The 23,381-nt window shown below is 40.2% G+C and overlaps 1 protein-coding gene across 2 annotated transcripts; it reads right to left on the bottom strand.

The window, feature by feature from the left end:
• Nucleotides 1-5,899: 5,899 nt before the first annotated feature.
• COPB1 (COPI coat complex subunit beta 1) lies at nt 5,900-23,156 on the bottom strand. 2 transcript variants are annotated; one of them, XM_015864080.2, is made up of 22 exons: nt 23,052-23,156; nt 20,621-20,772; nt 19,636-19,865; nt 18,742-18,911; nt 17,986-18,100; nt 17,213-17,305; nt 16,833-16,970; nt 15,721-15,840; nt 15,205-15,312; nt 14,969-15,115; nt 14,593-14,738; nt 13,560-13,656; nt 12,976-13,136; nt 12,718-12,838; nt 12,111-12,338; nt 11,770-11,949; nt 10,480-10,624; nt 9,869-9,988; nt 9,291-9,436; nt 8,048-8,137; nt 7,398-7,553; nt 5,900-6,234 (listed from the first exon to the last, which is right to left on the bottom strand). In XM_015864080.2, exons 2-22 carry the CDS (start codon nt 20,709-20,711, stop codon nt 6,175-6,177), a joined length of 2,862 nt encoding a protein of 953 aa, XP_015719566.1. In that variant the 5' UTR covers nt 20,712-20,772; nt 23,052-23,156; the 3' UTR covers nt 5,900-6,174. The 2 variants fall into 2 exon arrangements, with proteins under 2 accessions (XP_015719566.1, XP_015719565.1); XM_015864079.2 differs by having other exon boundaries at nt 5,904-6,234; nt 22,973-23,140.
• Nucleotides 23,157-23,381: the final 225 nt, after the last annotated feature.

Below are 23,381 nucleotides of genomic sequence, written 5' to 3' on the forward strand. Positions count from 1 at the left end.
ATTCTTGTGTTACTCACGCATTCACACAATTCCCAACATCTGTCACCTGTAATTAAAAATAATGCTATTATCCAATCTCTGTGTGAAAAATGTGACATGCTGGAATGCTGGGAGGCATCTGGTTTTCCTTAACATTACTCACAAACATTCTGTAGCGTTTCAGTGCACAACAGAACGGACAAAGAGGATCAGAAGTTCCCAACTACAGAAGAAATTTGACCTTCAAGAATTTAAGATTGTTTTGAATCACTGGGTTGGATCAAACTTATAACTCCTAAGATCTTTGTAAGGTGTTGTTTTTTACTTGCAGTCAGAAAGGCTGGGTCCTATAGATTCTGTTTCTTTTCACACGTATCCAGATTTCTTTTACTACCACTACATTTTTTTTCCCCTTCTGTGGCTTTGTGTTCATCATCACTTAAGCAAGATAATCTCAATCTAAAAGCTTCCTGATTTACACCAGAGCTCTCATCGTCTTACAGCTGACAGACAATCTGACCAAAGGAATGCAGAAATATGTTTTGTTGAATTATTATTCATTTTAAGTATTAGTAGGTAGAATGGATATTCACGTCTGCCATGCAACTAGCCCAGTGCAGTTGTATTGTATCCCAGCATTTAATCACGTGGGAAAAAGTAATGAAAATCACTTTCCTCAACCCAAAGCATGAGAGTACTTCAAGGACTGCTTTGAAGGAAAAGAGCAGCAGTTGGAATCAAACACTGATAAGCCATAGATTTGGATTGCATCCATTAGCACCAAATTTTTTGAAATACTATGTCTTGAGAAACAGACATCCTGCCAATTCTATATAAAGGCACGGGCTGTTACGTAAAGGGTGCATGGTACATAGTGGGAGAAGAGAACTGGTTCAACTGACACAAGGGAAGTGAGAGCCACACATTCATGGGCTTCATCACTGATAGAAACATTCTTTAAAATGCTATAAAAGTTCAACATTGTGCTCCACAAAGAGAACACTAATGAAGTACTACAGTTATAAAATACAGTTAGAGAATCATAGAACCATTTGAACTGGAAAGGACCCTTCGAGGCCACGTAGTCCAACTCCATGCAAGGAACAGGGACACCTACAGCTCCATCAAGTTATTTAGGTAGGAGCCTTCGAAAAAGTCGTTGCCACAGTTATAAATTGTGGTAATTTCCAAGTAAACTGGTAATGCAGATGCACATTTGTAACACGAAACGTGGAAGCAAAGGTTTGCAGCTTTAGTATTCATATGCTTTAATACATATAACTTGGGAAATCTTATGCTTCCAGAAGTATAAGTATCTATTCGTTCAGACTCGTATCTTCATGCTTTACAATAACACAGGAGGAACTATCTGGAGCAAACACAATTCCTGATTTTTCAGTTAATTAGCAAACACATTCCAGAGTCTCACATGATCTGTATTTTCCATAAATAATATGCTGAACTGATTAACTGATAAATGTCTTCATCTGCTGTCAGCATCTGCAGGCTGGGGGAACAGGTTTCTCTGGCATCCCATACCTCTCTCCAAGTGACAGTGTTTCTACGGCAACATTCACATTTATTAAGGCTGGATATCGGATCACTGCTGAACTTGTATGCTTGAAGTGTAAGTGAGAACAGGCGTAGGAAAAAAAACACCTGTTCAGACTTACAGAGTAGGCATACAGACCCTGCAATAATTATATCCCCTGTTAAAGATGGATTAACATAGCATCACACACTAAAATTCAAGCATGGAAGCACTGACAGGCCAAACACCTCAAGGTTCGACTAGCTCATTTTCTTGTATCCTTCCACACTGCTATCAGATCTCCTCATAACACCCCACAAATGAATTGTGCTGTTCCAAATGGCAGATTTCAGGTATTTTCTAAGCAAACAAAGACATTGCTTAAGATCTAATAGACCACTGCCTGGAAAATAGATCCCATCTGGCACAACAAGCTGCCTTACATTGAGTAGCATCCTACAGACAGGCCTGAAAGAGTGGGATAACACCCAGAGCGAGCTCCACTGAATAGGAAAGAAATGACACGGGTAGTGTTTGGAATGAAGCTCAGGCACTGACTTGGAGATCCAAAAAGAAAAGACTACTCATTGATATGCACTTCTGCACACAACTCTTCATGTGTTTCAGCACAGCTGAAATTTGGTTCACTAACTCCATGGAACTCGATAGATATTGAGAAGGATGACAGATTTAGTCCAAAAAACAATTAAAAGCAGAGATGTGGATGCCCATGCAACACAGCACGTTGGTTTCGGATAGTGTACGAGAGCAGCAGACGCTGCTGACATTAAATATTCAAATTGAAAAGAGAAAACCATGAAGGTCATGGGGAGTCTCATTTAGAGTGAAGTTTCTCCACGCTATTAAAATATTTATGTATTCTCCTGTAATAAGTGTATGGCTTAAGGACAAGTCTGCAGCCATCGCTCTTTACTCCTATGTCTGAAGATGAGTGGCAGTGAAGTTATCCTGAAGGATCAGAATAAGAACTCATCAATGCATTTTGAAATTCAAATCATTTCCACATAACAGAATGGCTCTCTAACCTTGCTGAATACACAAAGTAGACAGAATTTGCAAAGCTCTGATACAATTAACAAACATCGTATTCTTGCAACTCTTGCAGGGTATTATAAGGCCTTAGGAAAAGCGGGGATTTTTAATGGAAAAAATGCCAATATGACCAAGCTGGGTAAAGCACCAGAGCTGTGAGCAGATGCTACATAAGGAGGACCTGAAACATCAAACTGGAACCACAGTGTGAATGAGATGTGGGAGCAGAGAGACCCACTCACTCTGCTATTGCACTGGGATCAGGACAGCAACAACTGACTTCTGAGCTTCCCCTAAACAAAATTCCAGTGAAAGAAAGAAAAAAACAGGGACGTGCAAGATACAGATACTGTGCATCTTATAACTATGTGAGTAAGTGGATTGTTCTGATGAAACATGCTGCACTAATACAGACCAAAACGATGGGCAGGGTGGAAGGGATTAAGATGGCAAGCTGTAAAACATGCTGGGAGAGATGAAAACAGAGCAGTATAAGAAATACCTTGTGAACTGTGCTGAATATTTGTGGCCTCAAACAATAAGTTGCCTAGATCAGTATTACAGGCAAAGGCACGGTTAGAATTCTGTGTTTTGTCAGTATCCCTCTTCTGATGAACTCATCGCCCTGACTTTCAGACAGGAGACCCTCCCTAGGCCAGCTGTACGCAGCCAATCCGTCCTGTTGTGCTTCAGTAAAGCACAATCTCTAGAGACAAGCCAGCAGTGAAACAGATGCAGCGCGTTAGTAAGAGAAGCTGCCAGCATCAGAGCGCATCGGTTATGCATCGCTAGGCAACCCAAAAACACACACACAAACCCACCCCCTTGTCAGAAACCACGAGGGTTGGTAGGCCAAAGCTACAGAACATCTTTTTTATGACAAAACCTGCACATCTCCATTACTTCCCCGGTCCCTAGTAATGATTTTCAACCAACAGTGTTTCTTATCACTTGTGAGACAGCACCCTCTGCTGTAACAACACGTGAAGACCTGGTGAACCATATAAATACCTTATCTGGTGTCTGGGTGTAGCTGGCTGACGGCGCCACCCTGGGGATTGCCCGAGCTGCAGACACAATGACTTTCAACTCAGTAGAGCAAACGACCCCTATGCGAGGACACGCATTTACCCCACAGTACCCATTCAACAGCAGTACTATTCTCCTATGGCCTTTTTTAGTTTTGTTTATTTTGCTCTATTCTAAATAGAGACGCTCTTCTGAGGAATATGGTAGGTGAATGGTTGGACTAGATGATCTTAGAGGTCTTTTCCAACCTTAATGATTCTATGAACCAAATAAAATCCCTAATTTGAGTAACTGAGTCAAATCTCAGCTGATGCACAATTGGATATATCAAAAATGGAGTTTCATTCGAAAGCACAGATAGGAAGCAACTATCTAACTTTAAAAATGGTAATCAAGCTACTGAAAAAAACACGCACACACACTGTACAAGACCCATTCTGCAAGGGAGCCACTGAAACACATGACAGATGGAAAAGGAATCCTGATGTCTCCACAGCTTGTGCTGAACAGGTGTTTTCCTGTCCTTGTCTAAAGTCCTGATGGCAAAATACATCCTAATCCAAGTTATATTATTTGATCCTTTGGGTACATTTATGAGTCATGTGTAAATATGGTTTTCTGTTCTCCAAACAGGGCTGTGGATTACAAAGCAGGACTTAGATAACAGATACTGGAAATCACTCTTCATCTTCAAAAACATCCTTCCTTGGCTGTGGTCAGCAGCCCTATCTCATCAAGCCAGGCTAAAGCAGCTGTTATTACCATGCCAGCTATTGTACTGCTCACTGCAACCGCTCACTGCAACCTTTTGCAGAGATGAAACCATTCATTGCAGTCCCAGGACTTTCTTCTGTTTTGGTTTGGCTTTAAACAGTTGGCAAATAAAATCTTCCTCTTTCCCTGCCGATGAAAAGCAGCTTGCCCACACATGCAGAACTTCCCAGGACAGCACACACAACATACTGCTGTACTTTATTTCCTCCCTCCCACCCCTGATTCTGAAGTACTAAGCAAGTAAGATCATACTCTGATTATCCTTACTATTTCCTCATGATTCTGGCGTAACATCACAGGAGGCAACACAACCACTCTGAGTTCCCACTACTGCGGGATCATGCAGAGACACAACCTCATTAGCAAGGCAGATCTGAATATTCGAGCTTCTGCTCTTGCTGGTACTATGTGACACGTAAGTTGGAGCTTCCATTAAAAAACGTAACATCAGAACCCAAAAGGAATTTCAAAACAATCAAAACTCACCCAGGTCATTCAATTAAACCGTACTGTGTTACCTTGCTGACTCACTCACCTTATCTAACATCTACCGGAGCTGGATAGTGCCTGTTAGGGCAGATAAAGTTCTTAGAAGTCACATCACCTTGGCAGTCAATGGCAACAGTATCTACTACTTTTATCTGACATACACTACTGCGGTTGTAGTTTTGTGATGAGCATATTCACTGCTCACAGAACTGCACAAGGAAGTCAGAGTCTTCACAAACGACTCTCAAGTGTTTCCTTTGTTCAGGGATTAAGTCATGGCAACAATCTCTTATCTATACAGATCTTTATCTTACTGCATACACTAAGTGTGTGCGCCTGTAAGAAAACTGTAAAATAAGCCATAGCTTCTGGAAGTCACATATTTCAAAATCAGCCCTAAGAGGTACAGACTTGTCGGTATCATTAGTATGTACACCAATGCAAACTTCAGTACCGGCTACTGGACACAGAATTATTTCCACAGCTTGAAAATAACCACTGGCAGCTGACTTCTATTATTTTATGATTTTTAATAACTAAGAATCTAGAACCGTGCAGCTGCATCAGTGCTTATACGTACAGATGAAAACTAGATGGCAAAAAGAATTGGGAGGAGCAAACAATGCATCAGTCATATACACATTACTCATTAGCATTTTGGCACTGTACAACAGCAATGAGAATGTTATGCTACTTGTGATGATCATCATTCCAAGGAATCTGAGAAACTAACCAAGTTTAAGGTTCTACCACTTGCTGGAAATAGCTACATTTTGACACTGTCCTTTTCTGATGTTGTAAGCTCATCTGTGCCAAGCGATCACGTTATTAAACCAGCCACCTAGAACATACAGTCAGATGAATATTCTCACAGATACACCAGAGTATTAATTGTCATAATAACCACGTTCACACAGTTCAGGCCTATTTGTTATATTAAATACCCACAAAAAGCAAGAAACACTTTCTTAGAGCATTAGAGCACCCCCTGTCAGAACCTAAGCACTAAGCAAATAGAAAATTTATCACTGAGAGGCGAAGCACTAGAGGCGTAATTTCTTTATTGTACTGTGAGCATCGGTATATATTAGAGACAAAGAAAACACGACTGCCAGGATAAGGAAAAAAAAACCTGGAGATTTAAAGTTTTGCTCAGTAACAATCATGGAGAACCTGTAAGTTATTTGCTGGAATGCTTTCTGCTCAAAAGCTTGGCTTCTACAATTACAGAACACTGAAGAATACACGATGTTCTGGATCCCAAAAGCCACATATCTAAAGTTTAATTGTTAAAGACCTGAAAAGATAGTATGTAAAATTTATAAACTTGTTTTCTTCTGGGACAGATTGATCTTATCTCCAAGACTCAGGGCCATTCCCTGTAAGGAAAAAAAAGAAGACGTTTACAACACTGGTACTTCAATAAAATCACCTTATCCATACTAAAAGAAAATTCCATATACAGGACACTAAGTAGTTAGTGGCAAAGGAATCAAAGTACATCCAACTGTTCACCTATTTACATAAATTCTAGTGCACACCATCTTATCTCCAGGTAAAGGCCACATCGATTCATATCACTGAAGCAGTGAAACTTCAGTGAGCTAGCAACTAGTAAACCCGTCTTTAAAATAAGAAGGAAAATTAATTGTGAGCTTCTTGACCTTCCACCAATTGGAAGTATGTGCCCACTAAAGAAATTACATCTGTCAATCCAGTTGCTGAAATCCACCTGTTGAAAACTCAGTGCCAATAGAAGCACTCAATACATCAAGGCTATGGAAAATGATTTCATCACAGAACTATGTTACTATTGCATGGAAACTGAAGAAGAAATGTCAAAAGAAACTGCCCAAATAAAACCACCTAATCTAGAGAATGATCTCAAGGTGAGAACAAACTGGCATATGTAACTGAATGCCATCGTATGTAAAAATGTCACTGTAAGCGTATCAGAAACGTTAAATCACTCCAAAATTCTTGTAATGACATCACAAACTAAATGCTTCATTTGACTGTAATAACTTCAACAAAATTCTTCATTGCATGCTGTTTAAAATGCTTTTATTATTACAGCAGCTGTTTCCTTATTTGCTTCATTACTAAACTATTCTAAATCTTGTGGTTTTTAGTCAGAAGGTGGAAGTGCTAAAATTCTAAGACATGTGGATATACCTTTAGAAAACTGTTCTACTAAGAGACTTCAGTTTCTGCTTCTTCTCTCTTGTAAAACTGAAGCGTCTAATTTAGTAGGAATAAGACCATGAAAGCTCAGGGAGCAGCTGAACTTTATTTAAACACTAATGAAATATAATATCCTACTACCAGTGCTAGGGTTAAACACTAAGAAATCTCGTCCCAAACACCTATTTTATGGTAGTGCACTGGGAGAGGAGATGTTTTAGTGCATCTTACCCTACATTTTTCCCAAAATTTTACCTAAATTTTAATTAATCCCCCAAAGCTGCAAGTTTTTAAGGAGTGGCTGTTACATTTCCTTACAAACCAGAAGAAATGGCGCTCCGAATTGAAGCTGCATTACCTGGCTCTTTGCACGGATTCGTATGTGACCAGTGACAGGAGCCTCTGGTCCAAGATGAATTGGCTTTTCAATGCTGACATTTGCAAGTGCATCTTCTCCAAATATGGAACGTGCATAAAGATTGGCTGCCATAAAACCACAATAACCAGAAAGTGCCTACAGAAACAACATGTGAACCCATGAGAAAGGCCAAAACCACATAAACACACTCCTGTTCATCATAGGTACAGTTTTAGCTACAGTTATTAGTTGTAATAAATACACACCTCATCTTAACAACTAATAGCTACTTTATATATTTCACTTTACAGCAAAATGGATACATTGCCAAGAGGAAAGTTAATTTTGATACAGCAGAAAGGATCTTTGAGCTACTGCGTAAGGAGAGATAGTCCCATCAAAGCTACTACAGATTACAACATTATAATTTTCTTCTCACTGAAGGAGAAGTAGCTCAAGAGATGAAATGACAAGATATCTGAACAATTAGCTTTTTACTCATTTTAGAGCATTAAGAACTTATATATATAATTTTGTGCTTTTAACAAGCATATCTAATAATAAACATAACAGATGCTGGCCAAATTACACACAACAAGCACATGAACAAAAAAGTTTGACACAGAAGAGTCTACAGGCAAAGAGCTCACCTTCTCTGGAGTGAGGCATTTCATATTGGTTGACTTCAGTATGTGCTGCAAGTATTCATTTAGATCAATGATATTTGTATTCACTGTAACCTGTACAAAGAAAAAAAGGACCAATTACTTTAGCGTATCAGGCACTTCCAAAACCAGCCCTTCTGCAGTGCTGTATAAAAAGCATTGCTACCACATTTCTCTTTGAGGAGCAACACACTGGAAGAGTGAGCTGCATGCTACATTATATGCTGGAATAATACATGAACTACCTCCTGCCATCCACTCACTTGGGGTAGAAACTCCCTTTTATTACTATAGTCCCTAAAACACATATGCATACATATGTACATATGGTACTTAGTTAAGCAAACAGACAGGGCCAACATCCAATGCAAACATCTAATCTTTAAAAAACCCAGACCACTAGGTATGTTTGAAGATAACCAGAGGCACCTATTTCTACACAGACACATAGACAAATACAGCTAGTGCTACCTAGTGTTAACATAATATAAGGAAGAATCACTTGTATCACAGAAGCATCTGGGGTGCATTAAAAAGAACATGGCCAGCAGGTCGAGGGAGGTGATCCTCCCCCTCTACTCTGCCCCAGTAAGGCCTCATCTGGAGTACTGTGTCCAGTTCTGGGCTCCCCAGTACAAAAAAAGACAGGGATCTCTTGGAAAGAGTTCAATGGAGGGCCACAAAGATGGTGAAGGGCCTGGAGCATCTCCCCGGTGAAGAAAGGCTAAGTGAACTGGGTCTGTTTAGCTTTGAGAAAAGAAGACTAAGAGGGGATTTGATCCAGGTCTATAAATATCTGAGGTGTGGGGGGCAAAGTGGTGAGGAGGCCAGACTCTTTTCAGCAGTGTGTGGAGACAGGACAAGGGGAAATGGACATAAGCTGGAACACAGGGAATTCTGCATGAATGTGTGCAAAAACTTCTTTACAGTGAGGGTGATGGAGCACTGGAACAGGCTGCCCAGGGGGGTTGTGGAGTCTCCTTCTCTGGAGATATTCAGGGCCCGCCTGGACACCTACCTGTGCAACCTGGTGTAGGGAACCTGCTTTGGCAGGGGGGTTGGACTGAATGATCTCTGGAGGTCCCTTCCAACCCCTACAATTCTGTGACCTGAATGTGGTTTGTATCACATGAGATAATGTTGATATAATGAGTTAGTGTGGAATAGGAAAGAGAATGACAAGTCATCCAACAAGAACCCCAAATAACATACGGAAAGTAAAACTAACTTTGTTTTCCCACTCAAATTCTGCCCACATCTGTCTGAACTCTGCATCCGTACAAGAGGCTGGCTGGATATAATCCATAATGTCAATGTGAATATCACTGAGAACCACGCAGTTTCTGTCGCTGGCAGCTCCAGAGACATCATACACTGCAATAAGAAATACAAACCACATGAATGCTTAGAAAAGGGACTGTAATAAGTAAGAGTATCCAGTTACCATTTGTCAGCTAACAGCTCAGCCCTGTGTTGATCTCTACCCTTTTCACGTTCTTTTCCCAAGTTGCCACAAAACTCTGAGACAGGTGTATTGGTTTTTCAGGCAATACTGCCTAAGGTCATTTACAGTTCAGAGACTTGGGTTCAATTATCAGGCTGACAACCACTCTGAAGGTAGTGTGCTCCACCAGGATTTTTAATTAAAACACAAATTTTCAGAAAGATCATCATTAAATATTCCTACATTGCAAATAATTTCATTTCCTTTTCCAGTATAAAGTGTATTACTTATTAATTCCTGAGCCCTCTGAGCAGTTAAGAAATACCCCTCACAGTAATCTGCACACACGGCTGTCTACTTACCGATATTGCCAAAAATGATTCCATTTTCTGTTGAGGCAACTTTGACGTTAGCTTTAATGTTTGCAAAGTCATGTGGAGCAAGAGTCAAAGGAGATGGTTTTTCTACAAGCTTCAAGTCACCTGTTTAAATAAATTTGGGAAAGGGCATCAGAGAATGTTACCACTACAAAACAGTTCCACTTTTGGAACATTTACTGCCTTGTGATTCAATTACAGTGCCTACACAGCTGCACTGCATTACTTCGTTAATTTTACATTAAAAACTTCAGTTAAAATACTAGTGTACTCACCCAAAGGATACAGAAAACAAATTGAAACAGTGACTTAAATGGGCTTCAGATTGAGTTTGGTATTAATTTTAACAAGCACAAAACTGTCACTTCTGCCTTGCATTTTAATCACTGCCAACATCATAACACCTAACACTACTGTTCTGTGCCTTAAAAACAAAGTTCAATGTCCGTATTGCATGTACTGAGCTATCTAAGAACAGGTCAAAGTACCATCTTGATTCTGAATCTTATTGCTATTTTCCCTACTCCACTAGGAAGAAATTGTAAGGGACTTCCTAGTTCTATCAATCAGTGCCAGGGCCCAGCAGTTCTCCTTACCCAGTGTGGCCAGCTCCAGTGTGCAGTTCTGCAGCGTATCACTGGTCTGGTTTACCACAAGCACATCCAGCACAATGTCATACTGGTTGACGTGGACATAGGCTTCTGCGTAAACAGGGTCTGAGAAACCCGTCAGCTGTGTAACCTGCAAAGGAAAAGAATTTAAGGTATTTTTCTCATAAGCCATTTCTAATAGGAAATCACAACAAACAATGCCAAAACAATAAACTAGAATTGAATTAACTGCCCTTTGATATGAGCCCTCAAATCAGAGAGAAAAGGTGTGTGAGGAAGCTTAAACTTCACATAACTACCTTCTCAGAAAGAGAAAAAACTAAACACTTCAGCCAAATAACACAAACTTAGTCTAGGAAATATTTAAGCGACATTCTGGAAAACCAAAGTCCATACTTCTTGCATAAGCTTTCCAAAACCAACAAGTTCTGATGACTTATAGCTAAATCGCAGTGATCCTCCGTATTATGTACACAAATGCATTTTTAAACCCATCCTTTGTTCAGCTGTCCCTCTGCACACATACTACAATTTATAAAACCTTTACAGACAGAACATTTTCTGAACTTAATTTATCTAAGATCCCAAAACATTAAATAAAATGCTGCATTATTCTTAAAAAGATTCAAATGAAAAATAGTGACTTCAAATTGAAAGGTAACTTTAAACACTAACAAGAACGTATGCAGACTTTAAGAATAAGAGTCTGTTTTCATAACTGAAGTTCAAGAAGTGTTTGGACGACACCCTCAGAGACAGGGTTTGATTTTGAGGTGCTTCTCTGCAGAGCCAGAGGTTTGGCTCAATGATCTTCATGGGTCCCTTCCAACTTGGTACATTCTGTGGTTTTATGAACCTCTTGGAATGTTCTCTGCTAGTTTTAATAACAAGCAGAAAAAAAAAAGACAAATTGAAATAAGATGCACTACACTTGTCAACAGGATATGGCAGAAAAGGTCCTTCACTTGTGACATCCCTGCTCTTCTCATAGCGAACTTTATTGAGCTCTTCAAAGCACCATACAATTTCAATTCCTTTTCTGCATGCCACCAGCTTAGCACCCTCAGTCTCCATACCACTCTTCTTTCCTCACGATAAGGGAATAATAAAGCACAGTAAAGGTTTTTCTCTCTTTCTTTTCCCCATCAACAAACATATGGGTCTTATTAATCAACCAGCATAGCCTGATTCATTAGTTCCAGTATGCATCTCCCATCGTTGATTCAGCACATAAGCAGAATGAAGAGTATATAACTAAGAGACTGATTACCTTACCTTATTAAGTTTGGATGCAAGAGGATCAGCAGCTTCTTTTCTCTGCGTGTTTCCCATTGCTGCAAGAAGGCTGAGCTGAAACTGGTCTTCTTTTGAGCTCATTTCATTTTTAGCAGTAAGCTGCATGAAGGAAATGGGATCATCCGGCTGGACCGTCACGTTCCTTTTCTCTGACTCTTTCTGCAGAAAAAAAATATCACAGTTAATTCTCTCACTTAGAACAGAACACATAATGACTGAATCAGACATAGTCAAACAGAGACATTTCTAGGACCTGCTTGGATGTGAACAACACTAAAAGAACTCCAAGGGTTTATGACTACACATTCATAATATCTCACCTTCTGGGAAAGCTTCTCTTCTTCCAGCTTGGCTGACAGCATATGAGAGAGGGACTGCCTGCATTCTTTGTTGAAAATATCATTCATGAGTGGAGAACATTCTGACAAAACTTTCAGACACAGGGAAATACGATCCACATCGTCATCTGTAATGGGCTTCTTGGGAAGAGAAGACTTTCCCAAATGGAGAATAGTGGCCATCACCAGCATAGCTTCAGCAATAAAGGACTGAGAAGGAAGACAAAAGAAACTGAATGAAAGGACGTTACTGCATTTTTAAAAAGCCTCAAAGAAATGCCTATTACTGGGGCAAATTCATCAAATTCATAGAAACCTCTGGACATTTTATTTTAAGTCAAGAAACAAAGCACCAAGAATTCAGAGTGTTCTGATTCAGTGGCTGAAAAGCAGCAAGCCCTATTTGTGACCCAAGTTATTATTAAACAGCCCTGTAACTGGCATTTGGCTCAGGACTCAATCCATTTTATATCTGCTTAAAAACCCACTGAACAAAAAGAAAAAAGCAAACTCCACTAACAGACAAAAACACCCAGCCCACCAACCAGCTCTTCTTCACAACTACAGTGAAAGCACAGAGATGACTTACGTTTTGCTTCTTCTTTTCCTGAACTAGTGACACGTATCGTAAAGCAATCTTTGTTAAAGTGGTAGCAAGGGAAGCAGCGACAAAGAAATCCCCATCAAGCAGGAATCCTCGCAACGGAGGCCTAAAAGGACAGACAGTCATCAGAAACCTAGTTCAGAAGATACTTCAAAAACACTACATTGACCACTCAACTCTCCATGACAGAGAACGTCACTTAAAAAAAAACTTTTACTAGGTCTAGTATGAAATCTTAAATACCTGTCCTCCTCCTTTTTGGTGGGCCGGGAACTACTCAGAGCACTCTGGGTTGCATAAGTACCCATCTCTGTCACCAGTTTCTGGACTGGGCCCACGGTCACCTCTTCTTCAGGTTTTAGCTCACCAGCTTCCTTCTTGATTTCAGATTCTACAATTGGGATCTAAACACAAACACATAGATGTTCAGGTACATAGAGAAACCTCCTACAGCTGTGCATAAAGCTCATGACACTGCATACAGTGCTTGCAGAGCTCCCAAGACTTAAAGCACTCTTCATTTTTAGTGCATATAGCTATGGTACTCATATGTTCAAGTTGACACAGTGTTCTGAAACAAGCAATTTTTCACCCACTCTCCTAAATCTGAAGCATTCTAATATTTATTCTCAATACATGCCAGTTTCTACTTAAAAATAATTCAATACTGAATGCAAAATCTACTTTTTGCTTTTGGCTTCTTGCACACACAACATTACAACCGTTCAAAACTCTGTATTGCATTTTAATTGTTTTAAATCCTTTCTTTAGTACAATGTATGTAGTGAGATAAACCACAAAAAGTTAGAATAACAAAATAAACACACCTCTCCAAGTGATCTGCGAACTTCTGTCATTACACTTTGTATATCCTCCTTTGTGCTGCAGTACTCTCCAAGGATCCATAAAGCTCCTCGATAAATCCTAAAATAAGAAGAGGAATTTAACCATGTTTTAATGATAAACTAGCATTAAGGGTAGCTATTCATGGACAAATTCAAAGGGATGTGATGGGCAGGAAGTAGGTTTGATCTACAACATTTGTCCTTTCAGCCTCAATAAACTAATGAACAAGTATATAAAATAAGAATTCTTCTCTGCTACTGTTTCATTCCACCTGTGCTAAGCTTGGTATTTATAAAATTACATTTCATTACCATCACAACCAGCTCTGCATGTTAACAAAGACAGCTGTAATTTCCACAGCTCCCTGAGACAAACTAACTTCTCATTTCTCCTATATGAAGGAGAAAACAGAAGGCTGAATGAAGATTAGAGGAAAAAGAATAGCAGTGCTTTTCAGGGTTGGGCTTATTTATCACTTAATGACATACTGACAGAGCCAAAAACTTGGGATACTCAGAAAGAGGCATCTTCAAGCAGAGAAGTTCCCCTCATATGACTGATCCATCAGAATACCAAGCTTTGAGCACTTTGCAAGTACTAAAATGCTCTCCAGATTCTTATTTTAGGGCTTTCTTTTTCTGACAAATGTCCAACTTTTTCCAGTTCCCTACAACTGCAAATTCCCACTGCAATATTCCCTTAGTAATTCTGTTTTAACAAATGTATCGCTTTGGTGTTGGCCTTCAAGAACGTCATCCTCTAACAAACAGAAGCACAATTAACAATAGCATCAAGAAAACAATTTGAACTCATCTGTGTTCATGTAAACAGCACCCACTCTATCATATAAAAAGAGGAGAGATGGAAACCATCTCCCTGTGATCATCTACCTCCTGTACCTTCTGTGTGTGTGGACTGCAAGGCTTTTGGTACATACTTAATGACAACATACATTCAATGTAAATGAGCCACACACTGCTCCAGTTCTGGTTTAACATTGTATCTGAGACTCACTTGACAGATTTAATTGCATGAAAGACTTCAAGCATCTTCTCAACAATAAGAGGTCTGAGGTTATCAAATCGCTGGATTGCTTCCCGAACAAATTCCAGTACGTCAGCAGCAGCAGCTTCATTATTATCACTGAGGAACTCCATCAGCTACCACAGCGTGGGGAGCATTAACACAAAGAACAAAAAAGTTACATTTCTATCACTGTACTACGTTCAGATGCAGATATTTCTTTAGCCATGAGAATTAGTCTGACTGACTGTAAACCCACTTTTAGAAAAAACCTTAGCTTCGCTTATTTTTTTTACGCAGATGGGTAGTAAGGATTTTGGTACAGCAGGACATAACTGAATGACAAGATAATTAAAGATTTCCATACCACTGGAATAACATTCGCAGCCATATCTGGAAACCGAACACTGCAGGAATGCAATGTACGAACAAGCAGCTGCCTGTATTTGTCAGTATCTTCATGCTCTGTCACATTATTAGTCTTAATCACTTCTTTCTTCAGAACAATCACAAGCTGCAGAAAAGATCAAAAAATTGAGGAAAGTCACGTATTTTTCTGGTGAATAAAAACATGTTATGAGACATGTGTAATATATCTTTTACCTCCTCCACATTTCTTGAAGAAACCAGATCCAGAGCCAGCTGAAGGGTTTTTTTGCGCACTTCCAGATCTGGGGTACTCAGAACTCTGAGGATGTCCATAACCAGATCCTGAAACAGTTAAAAAATAAATACATAACTGCTTTGTTGCTTCAAATTACTCCATCCTCAGTTCTACTTTTCAGTGCCCAGTAATTTCCCAAGATGTTGTGGACGCAGAATATATAACATAGTGACAAACATACAACATATCCTAGAGGTTATGAAGTTCAGTCCTCATTTCATCCATTCTTACTCTTCTCAGGCAAGCTACTAAGCCTTACAATCACGTCAACATTTACCGTAGTTACTGCAGGCAATAGATACAGCAAGCCTAAACGTAAAAGACCATTCAGCTGTTTTCAACAGACGTATGAACAAGAGGTTTAAATTTCAGAAGGGCATTTTGTACCATGACACCTGAAAATTTATAGGGAAGGAAAAACACTCAGATGGCTGGCAAGAAAAGAGCTCACATACCTGTAACACTCGCTCATGGGAGGGATGCTCCTTTAACTCAACCAACCGATCCAAAACAATCAATTTCACATTATTATCACTTTCTTTAATAATCAAATCTATGTAGCATTGGGCAGCTGCCTACGTTAAAAAGGAACAAAAATATTTATGTAAGTAACAAAGTAGGAAACTGGGCAAATCTTGAAGACAAATTCAGGAAAAGACAGCTTTTACTTATCTACTAGAGCAACAATGCAATGAGTTGGCACCGAAATTAACCTGAGAAGTGTTTAAACTTTCTGATAAACCACAAAGATGGTTCCATCAGTTTGTTATAGTAACACCACAGGAAGATGCACAGCTTACAATTCACAGCCTTGATTTCAAATTCAAACAAAACCATAAATTTCCTTGCATGCTTTGAGTCAAATCTTAGGTATAGGACAGGACATAAAAATGAATTTAAAATAGTTGACAGTGTTAGCATATCTAGATATGGTTTTAATGACAGCTTCTCCGTATGATACACATACTCAAGGAAAATGACTGCACTAAAGCAAGAATGTAAGAATTAATACACCTGAATTAATACACTTCTTTTGAAGCTACTATTTACAATATTTTTACTCTTATTCTAGACTGGTATATTCTATTTTTCATTAGAATTTAGAATTCCCTTATGATCTCAAGTAATCAACACCACAAAGATAAATAGGAATGTGAGGTCAAGCAGGAATCAACACAGATCTTCAAAGCCGTGCGTTACCACTTTGAAAAAGAATCACATTTCAGAGTAATGAAAGTAATTCAATCTCTGGAAATCTTCAATACTGGTCATCTTTAACAAGAAGGTCAAGAAAACAGCAGGTTGATACCAACTACTGTGATAAATTGCACAGATGCACAAGCCTGTCCATCAGCAAGTGGCATGAGGTCCACCAGCCACAAATCTGCAACATACAGTCCTAGTCTCTTCTGAGCAATTTTAAGAGACGTTTTAAGACAGTTTTACACACGAACTGTCAAAACTGACATTTTCCTGAAGCCTTCATACTTCAAAAGTACAAGGTATAATACACAGCACTACAGTGCACCAGCAGGTAGTGGGATGTCTGGAAACAGCACTTCTATACCTTGATTGCAGTCGGTGCACTGGAGAGCGTAACTAGTGTTCCTGCTGCTTCATATTTCACTGCAGGACTCGATGACTGTAGCAGGTTGTAGATGCAGCGAATAAAGCGAGCTCTCTCTGATGGATTGGCATGACAGACCTACATACAAAGAAAATTAAGCAAATGGTGGCAACCTTTTCTGGGCATAAGAAGCATCACTCACAGTTGCAAAAATCTACTTTAAAAAGCTATTTAAACTTTAACCGAAAACAGTATGCAATACTGGAATGACACACACAAGTGGCTAAAATGCCTTTTCCAGCTGTGTTCTAACTGTTCTGCTGAGGGCTCTAATAGAACCTGTATTGTTTTAAATACATCACAATATATTTCCCTTTTACCTTATAAATCAGCTCAACAATAACCAACTGTAGAATGTCACCGAATGTCTGGACTTGGTCAATGCAGGTACTCAAATAATCCAATGCTCGATCCTAAACAAATAAAATGCAAATCATTCTAAGTTATTTCAGAGTTCTCAGCTACATTTTAAAGTAAAGCACATTTTAAAAATCAGAGAGTCATAGGGTCACCAAGGTTGGAAAAGTCCTCTGTGATCATCCAGTCCAAACATCCACCTCTCACCCATATCAGCGATCAGAACAAAACTACACAGTCAACCTTTCGACTGAAAGCTCAGAACTGATGGAGAAACGTTAAATGTGAAGACCAAATTAATAAACTCTGGCTACACATGGCAAAAAGCAAGACACGCTTAACATGTAATCAGGCACAAGGATCAATTGCCAGCATAGCAAATGAACAGAACTTGCCATTTCTTTCTCATAAAACTACAAAAGCTATAAAATGATAGATAATGGGAGTCTTCTCAGTCCAGTAATGCTCACAAGACAATACTGATTACAGTTTCCAGCAACAACATACGTCTTCCTCGAATGCAGCCAACTGTCCTTTAAAATGAGGACAGCACTAAAGACCTATGTTAATTTATCTACAGTTAATGAACAGCCCACAGCTCATGTACAGCTGTCACATGCATGTTTTTTGTTTGTTTTTTTATGAATATGTTCACACTTCTAACAAATTACTGGCTGGTTACCCAGGGCATTTTCAGATACTTACTCTAAAGAAATTAGGGGGCAAGTATCCTTACCTGATCTGCATGAATTAACATCATAAATGCATTTCTTTTGCAGCTCGCATCCTTTTCATTCACTAGGAAATCATGGATCAATTCAGGAGCATCGGGTATAAGATGTTCAAAATTTCTTAAAAAAAAAAAAATAAAAAAAATTTCTCCATAATTCAAAGACTATTGATAAGGGGGAGAACATGCAGCGTAATTGAATATGAAAAGCATGAAAGAGCAACATAAAGCTTTTGTGCAGTCATTGCCCAGTGAGCAAAAAAATTGTCTGCTATTATGACAGATAAAATATGACTCCATATATGATTTCGGCTTAATAGCAACACTTGGTCATAGTGTTTACATAAGAAAAAAAAAGCAATAGCATTCAGTATGTAAGCGGAGTAGAGGAAGAATGTCTTACTTCAAATAAATTTATATGCTTATACTCCTGTAAAGATTTTTCTCTTTTTATATTAGTGGATAACAATTACTGTTTATGAAGTTTAGATAACTAAGAAAGGCATCTGTCCTTACATATTAACCTGCAATATAAGAATCTCAGCGACAGCTACAAAAGCAAGAGCAGTACCTTCCACTTTTCCAAACTGGTTCTTTACAGAGGAAAAAGCAAACAAAAAACCACACCCCATGGCAACCTTCTCTTCCTCCCAGCTCCCAGAAATTAATTAGTGATTGATAAATATTTATTAGGTCTCACAAGCCACCCAGGCCACCAAATACAGCCTTCTGCAGCCACTTGAAACAGTTTCTGGCATTTACCTATAAATGGTGTAAATTGCAAGGACTGCATTTCTGCGCACATAGCTGTGACGATGCTCGAGGCACGCACGGATGGCTGGCATCAGAGGCTCCAGCAGTTCTGCTTCTTTCAGCTTACAAAGAAAACGAAGAGTAGAGCCTCGGATAAACTCATTTGGATGCTGAAGATCCTACAATCAAGAAGCACATTTGAAATGTCAGACACTACAGTTTAATTGCTAAGCTCAGGTGAATGAACTTGCTAGCCTCTTCCCAAGTTAAGTTTTTCAATACAGCAAGTTCCAAAAGTTTGAGGATGCTTCCTTACCTTTTTATTAAATACTGAAGTCCAATGAAATTTAAAATGAGCAAATCTGTGTAATAAAACTTGCAAGTCCTAAGTTTTTTCTGCTGCACTGCACATATTGTTTGTGACTCCTAAGCCTGTGAAAGCTCACCCTGCAGGCATTCCAGCACAGTGGCTACTAACCTCTACTGTGTATTAGTTCATCTGCTTGCAGTCTATTCCCACAGCAAATGAAGGATTATCTTTGTGATGGAGTATCCCAAATACACTGCAATGAAGACATGCCAAATACAGCATCTACTCTTATTGATCCACTGTGTGTCCAAGGACACTGTGGAGGTGGTAATGAGGTCACCCCTCATCTTCAAGACTCCGACTTGGAAAGATCAAGCATTTAACGTTTAATTGTAACAAGCAACATGAAGATTCATTAGTAGTTGGTTTGCTGGTTACCTACAATTCAGCCAGCTATGAAGCATTAAGACAAAATGGTTTGCAAGGAAATGCAGAGCATAAGACATTTTCATATATTTTATATAACAGAAAATGAAACACTTTCTAAAAAGTACAGTGTGTGAACATAGGTAGTAAAGTAAACAAGGAGCTACCTTTCTGTATGCATCACAGACAAGGATCATTTCCTGCAGAAGCCTGCCATCTGGAGTGGTCTTCGGCACTATCTCCCAGAAGACAAGCAGCAGCTTTTTGATGGTATGATCTTGGAGAGGCAGCACAAAACGTATAATGGTCATCAGAAGCCCGGGTAGTTTTTCGCCATTCAGAATCATAATAATCACTTTCTTCAAGGCTTCTGTCTTCAACTTGACATCTCCTTTTTCTAGAGTGGATAGAAAATTCAAGAAAGTGAATCACTGTAATTGTATACTTAGGAAGGCTAACATGACAGTTTGATAGGACCGGCTGTTTTCTGGTCAGAAGATACAACTTCTCCCTGACAGAGTGCAATTTAACATCTCAATAAAATCCACACCCTCACTTCTAAGAGCATAAAGAGGAAGCAAGAGGTATTTAAAGAATAAGCCTAGAGTTTAGACTTATTTCTGGGATCAATGTATTGGAATTAAATGAATTCAACAGATTGCATCACTGCTTCAATGCTTTGAAACAGCATTTCAAATCAGAATACTCCAATGCACTGTGATATTACAATCATTTTACTCCTGTTTCACTGCTTTAAACCATCTTTCTTATACACCAGGATACTATGATGTGCTTTGGTATCATACTAAATACTGACAAGAAAGATACAGCTGTGTACAGAACAGTGACTGACATACTTCCATTAGCTAAGCCCGCCCAGACCTCAACACGTATTGTTTTGCATGAAGACTGAAACAGATGTCAAAGTTCTACTCAGAATTTGGACAAAAAAGTCACATAAGATAAATATCACAAGCTTCTCAAACAGCAAGCAGAAGAATTTACACATTTCAAACATCAACATAAGATAAACACTCATTTGCTTGATTTTATGAAATGCAAACGATATTGCAGCAAAAGTGTAAGGACACTATGGAAGAGTGATACAGGAATGATGGATGATCCTTCTAATAATCAGCATCCATTACTTACCTAGGTCATTTTTTAAGCTGATTTCAGAAGGTGGTTCCGAATCCATTGGGACATTGATTAACGTGTAGCACACGTTCTCAGCAGCAGTCATGGCTCCTGGTTACTAATGTTTTCTCAGCGGGAGATTTATTTTGACACAAGTATCAGACAACCTAAAAAACAAGCAAATAAAGCCATCCCAGAGTTAACAGATTTTACTAACAAACAACATAAAAATGATTTTCCAGCTGACTTAATCATTTGAAGATGCTTGGATTTCTTGAGAAGCCACTTTTGAAATACCTTCCATTTTACAAAAAAAAACAAAACAAAAAACACCCAAAAACCCAAGAGCGTGACGTTCCCCAAAGGGAAAAACAACCCAGAAATGAAAAATCTTTCCAATATGACAGGGTATGGCTACAGATGACAGAAGTACACAGATATTTGGCTGCCACTGAAAGGATGCAGCAGCTTTTCCCTTGCCTACTCGTTCCTCTGATCCCCACTATATTCTCACTATCTTCTTTGTGCTCTTGTGCCTCTCCAGGTGAACTGGTCCAAACTACCAAGCCAGCTGAAAGCATCCAAGCAAAAGAAAAGGAGAAAGGAAGAGTCTTCTTCCAGTTTAACAAGCTGAATCAACCTATGAGGAAGCTACGACAGTGGGCACAAGATTTAAGAGTGGAAACTGAGGATGGCGGAACAGAACAGCAGGGTGGAAAGGAAAACAGGACCACCCTTTTACATACCAAAAACAACCAGACCTGTTGAACTCTACTCCTTAGCTGCCCCTATTGACTTGATGAGGAAAGTCAGCATTCACAGAGGAAGAACTACCTGAGACTTACAGATCCAAAGCTGCAATTCAGATCAAAAACACAAGTTCAATCCCCATTTTTCTGTTTGTTTCTTCCTAATGTAATTGAAGCCTATGATCAAACCAAACTTCCTACTCTGTTTCCTAATGGAAAAATGTTCCAGTTTCAGTTTGCTCAGCTAATGCTATGATACCGTACTGACAAGCACAGAAAACTGTTAGTTTCTATTACATGTTTCAAACTGCATTTTCTGAACGCGTGCAGAAAAATGACTGTGCTCTCACCACAATGACTTTTCTTGAAGTCTTACACTGAACTTAACCAATCTTTGATAGGAAATGCTTCTTCAAAACACGGCGCTATCATCAGCCTGTTAATACACAGTGTAAAAGCACACACTTGTTTCACATTCCAACACACAGAATCACAGAGTTATCAAGGTTGGAAAAGACCTACAAGATCATCTAGTCCAATCATTCCCAATACTTCCAGGCTAAATCATATTCCTCAGCACCACATCCAAACGTTTCTTGAACACTCCCATGGTTGGTGACTCCACCACCTCCCTGGGCAGTGCATTCCAATGCCTGACTATCCTTTATGAGATGTAATACTTCCTAATGTCCAGCCTGAAACACCCTACCTCCAAGACAACCAAGTGAAAAAGTTACTGTCTGGGGATACCAGTTCTGATCTTGCCTCACCTCCAGACCTGTGCTGACGCAACTTTTGAGCTGCAAACCCTGTAAATCCTCCGCTCCCAATTTATTTTCAAAGCAGTAATTTGGGCAAACAAGATTCAAAAAAACAAACATTCATTTCTAGCTCGGTGAGCCTGGGAAGCAGCGCTGCTCCACGCAGAGCTCTGACAGATAACACAGGAAAGAGATACGCAGAGCTGTGGCACTGGAATGAATGAGTGAAACTGCGTGTGGATCCAAAGTCCCTTTTTTCAGTCAAATAGGCACCTGAAGAACCTTAGTCTGTGCAGGAAGTCATGCTGTTTTGGGCTGTATCCTCCTGCTGCGAAAGAAAACAACAAAACACGAGCAGCACTGGAGAAGATAGTTGAAAGGAAAATTACAATATAACACCAGTTACTTTTTGTAATGAAATTTCTGCATTTTTATGCCTTCAGTTCTTCAAGTTGACCGTTTGCAGGAAAAAAAAAGGGAAACAAGGCCTGTTTTCTTGCCTTGGAAACAGCTTCTGGGCGAGAGGGTGGGAGAGCCAGCAGACTCGATGGCGTGCAGCCAGCACCTTCACAACTCTCGCTAACACGGCAGTGCGGCCTGAGCTCACGCAGCAGCTCCCCGCACAGTCCCTCCACAGCCACCCCACAGCCCTCAGGCACCATTTTGTCTCTGGGCACGGAGCTCATTTCAGTCCGTACCGCTACCAACCTGCCCGCACAGCTTGCCCTCAGCCCGGCATATTGTTTAGTTGCGGCCGCCAGGCCACGGCCAGGAGGAGGCCCCCCCACTCCCGTTCCCCACCCGGGGTACAGCGAGGGGTCCCCCGCGGGATGTGGCGGCCGGAGCCGCGCACCCACCGTGAGGCTGCGGTGCTGCCGGCAGCAGCCCGCTGGGGTCGGACGTGGTGTGTCGGGGCCGGGCCCGCTGTGCTCTGCCCTGCGGCGCTTCGCTCCCGCTTCGGCGATGGCTGACGTGGAGCCTCTCCCTCCCGGCACCTCGGCGCTACGGCGGCCGCGGTGGGACGCGCCTCCTCCGTACAGAAGAACGAGAGGCGGAGCCACTCACAGCTCTGCCGCGTGGCCGACAGGGGCGGAGCGCCATGAGGAAGGAGCAGCAGAGCCGGGAGTTCCGGCTGTAGTGTCACACCCAGGCGGTCACTGAAACACCCCGCGATCCCAGTTCCCAGGTCATCCCAGATCCCAGGTTCCCAAAGGTCATCGACTCCCACTTGTCCTTACATGTTAAACACAGCAGGCGTCCATCAAA

The sequence above is a fragment of the Coturnix japonica genome, chromosome 5 (genome assembly GCF_001577835.2).
Source record: "Coturnix japonica isolate 7356 chromosome 5, Coturnix japonica 2.1, whole genome shotgun sequence".
Classification (NCBI taxonomy): domain Eukaryota; kingdom Metazoa; phylum Chordata; class Aves; order Galliformes; family Phasianidae; genus Coturnix; species Coturnix japonica.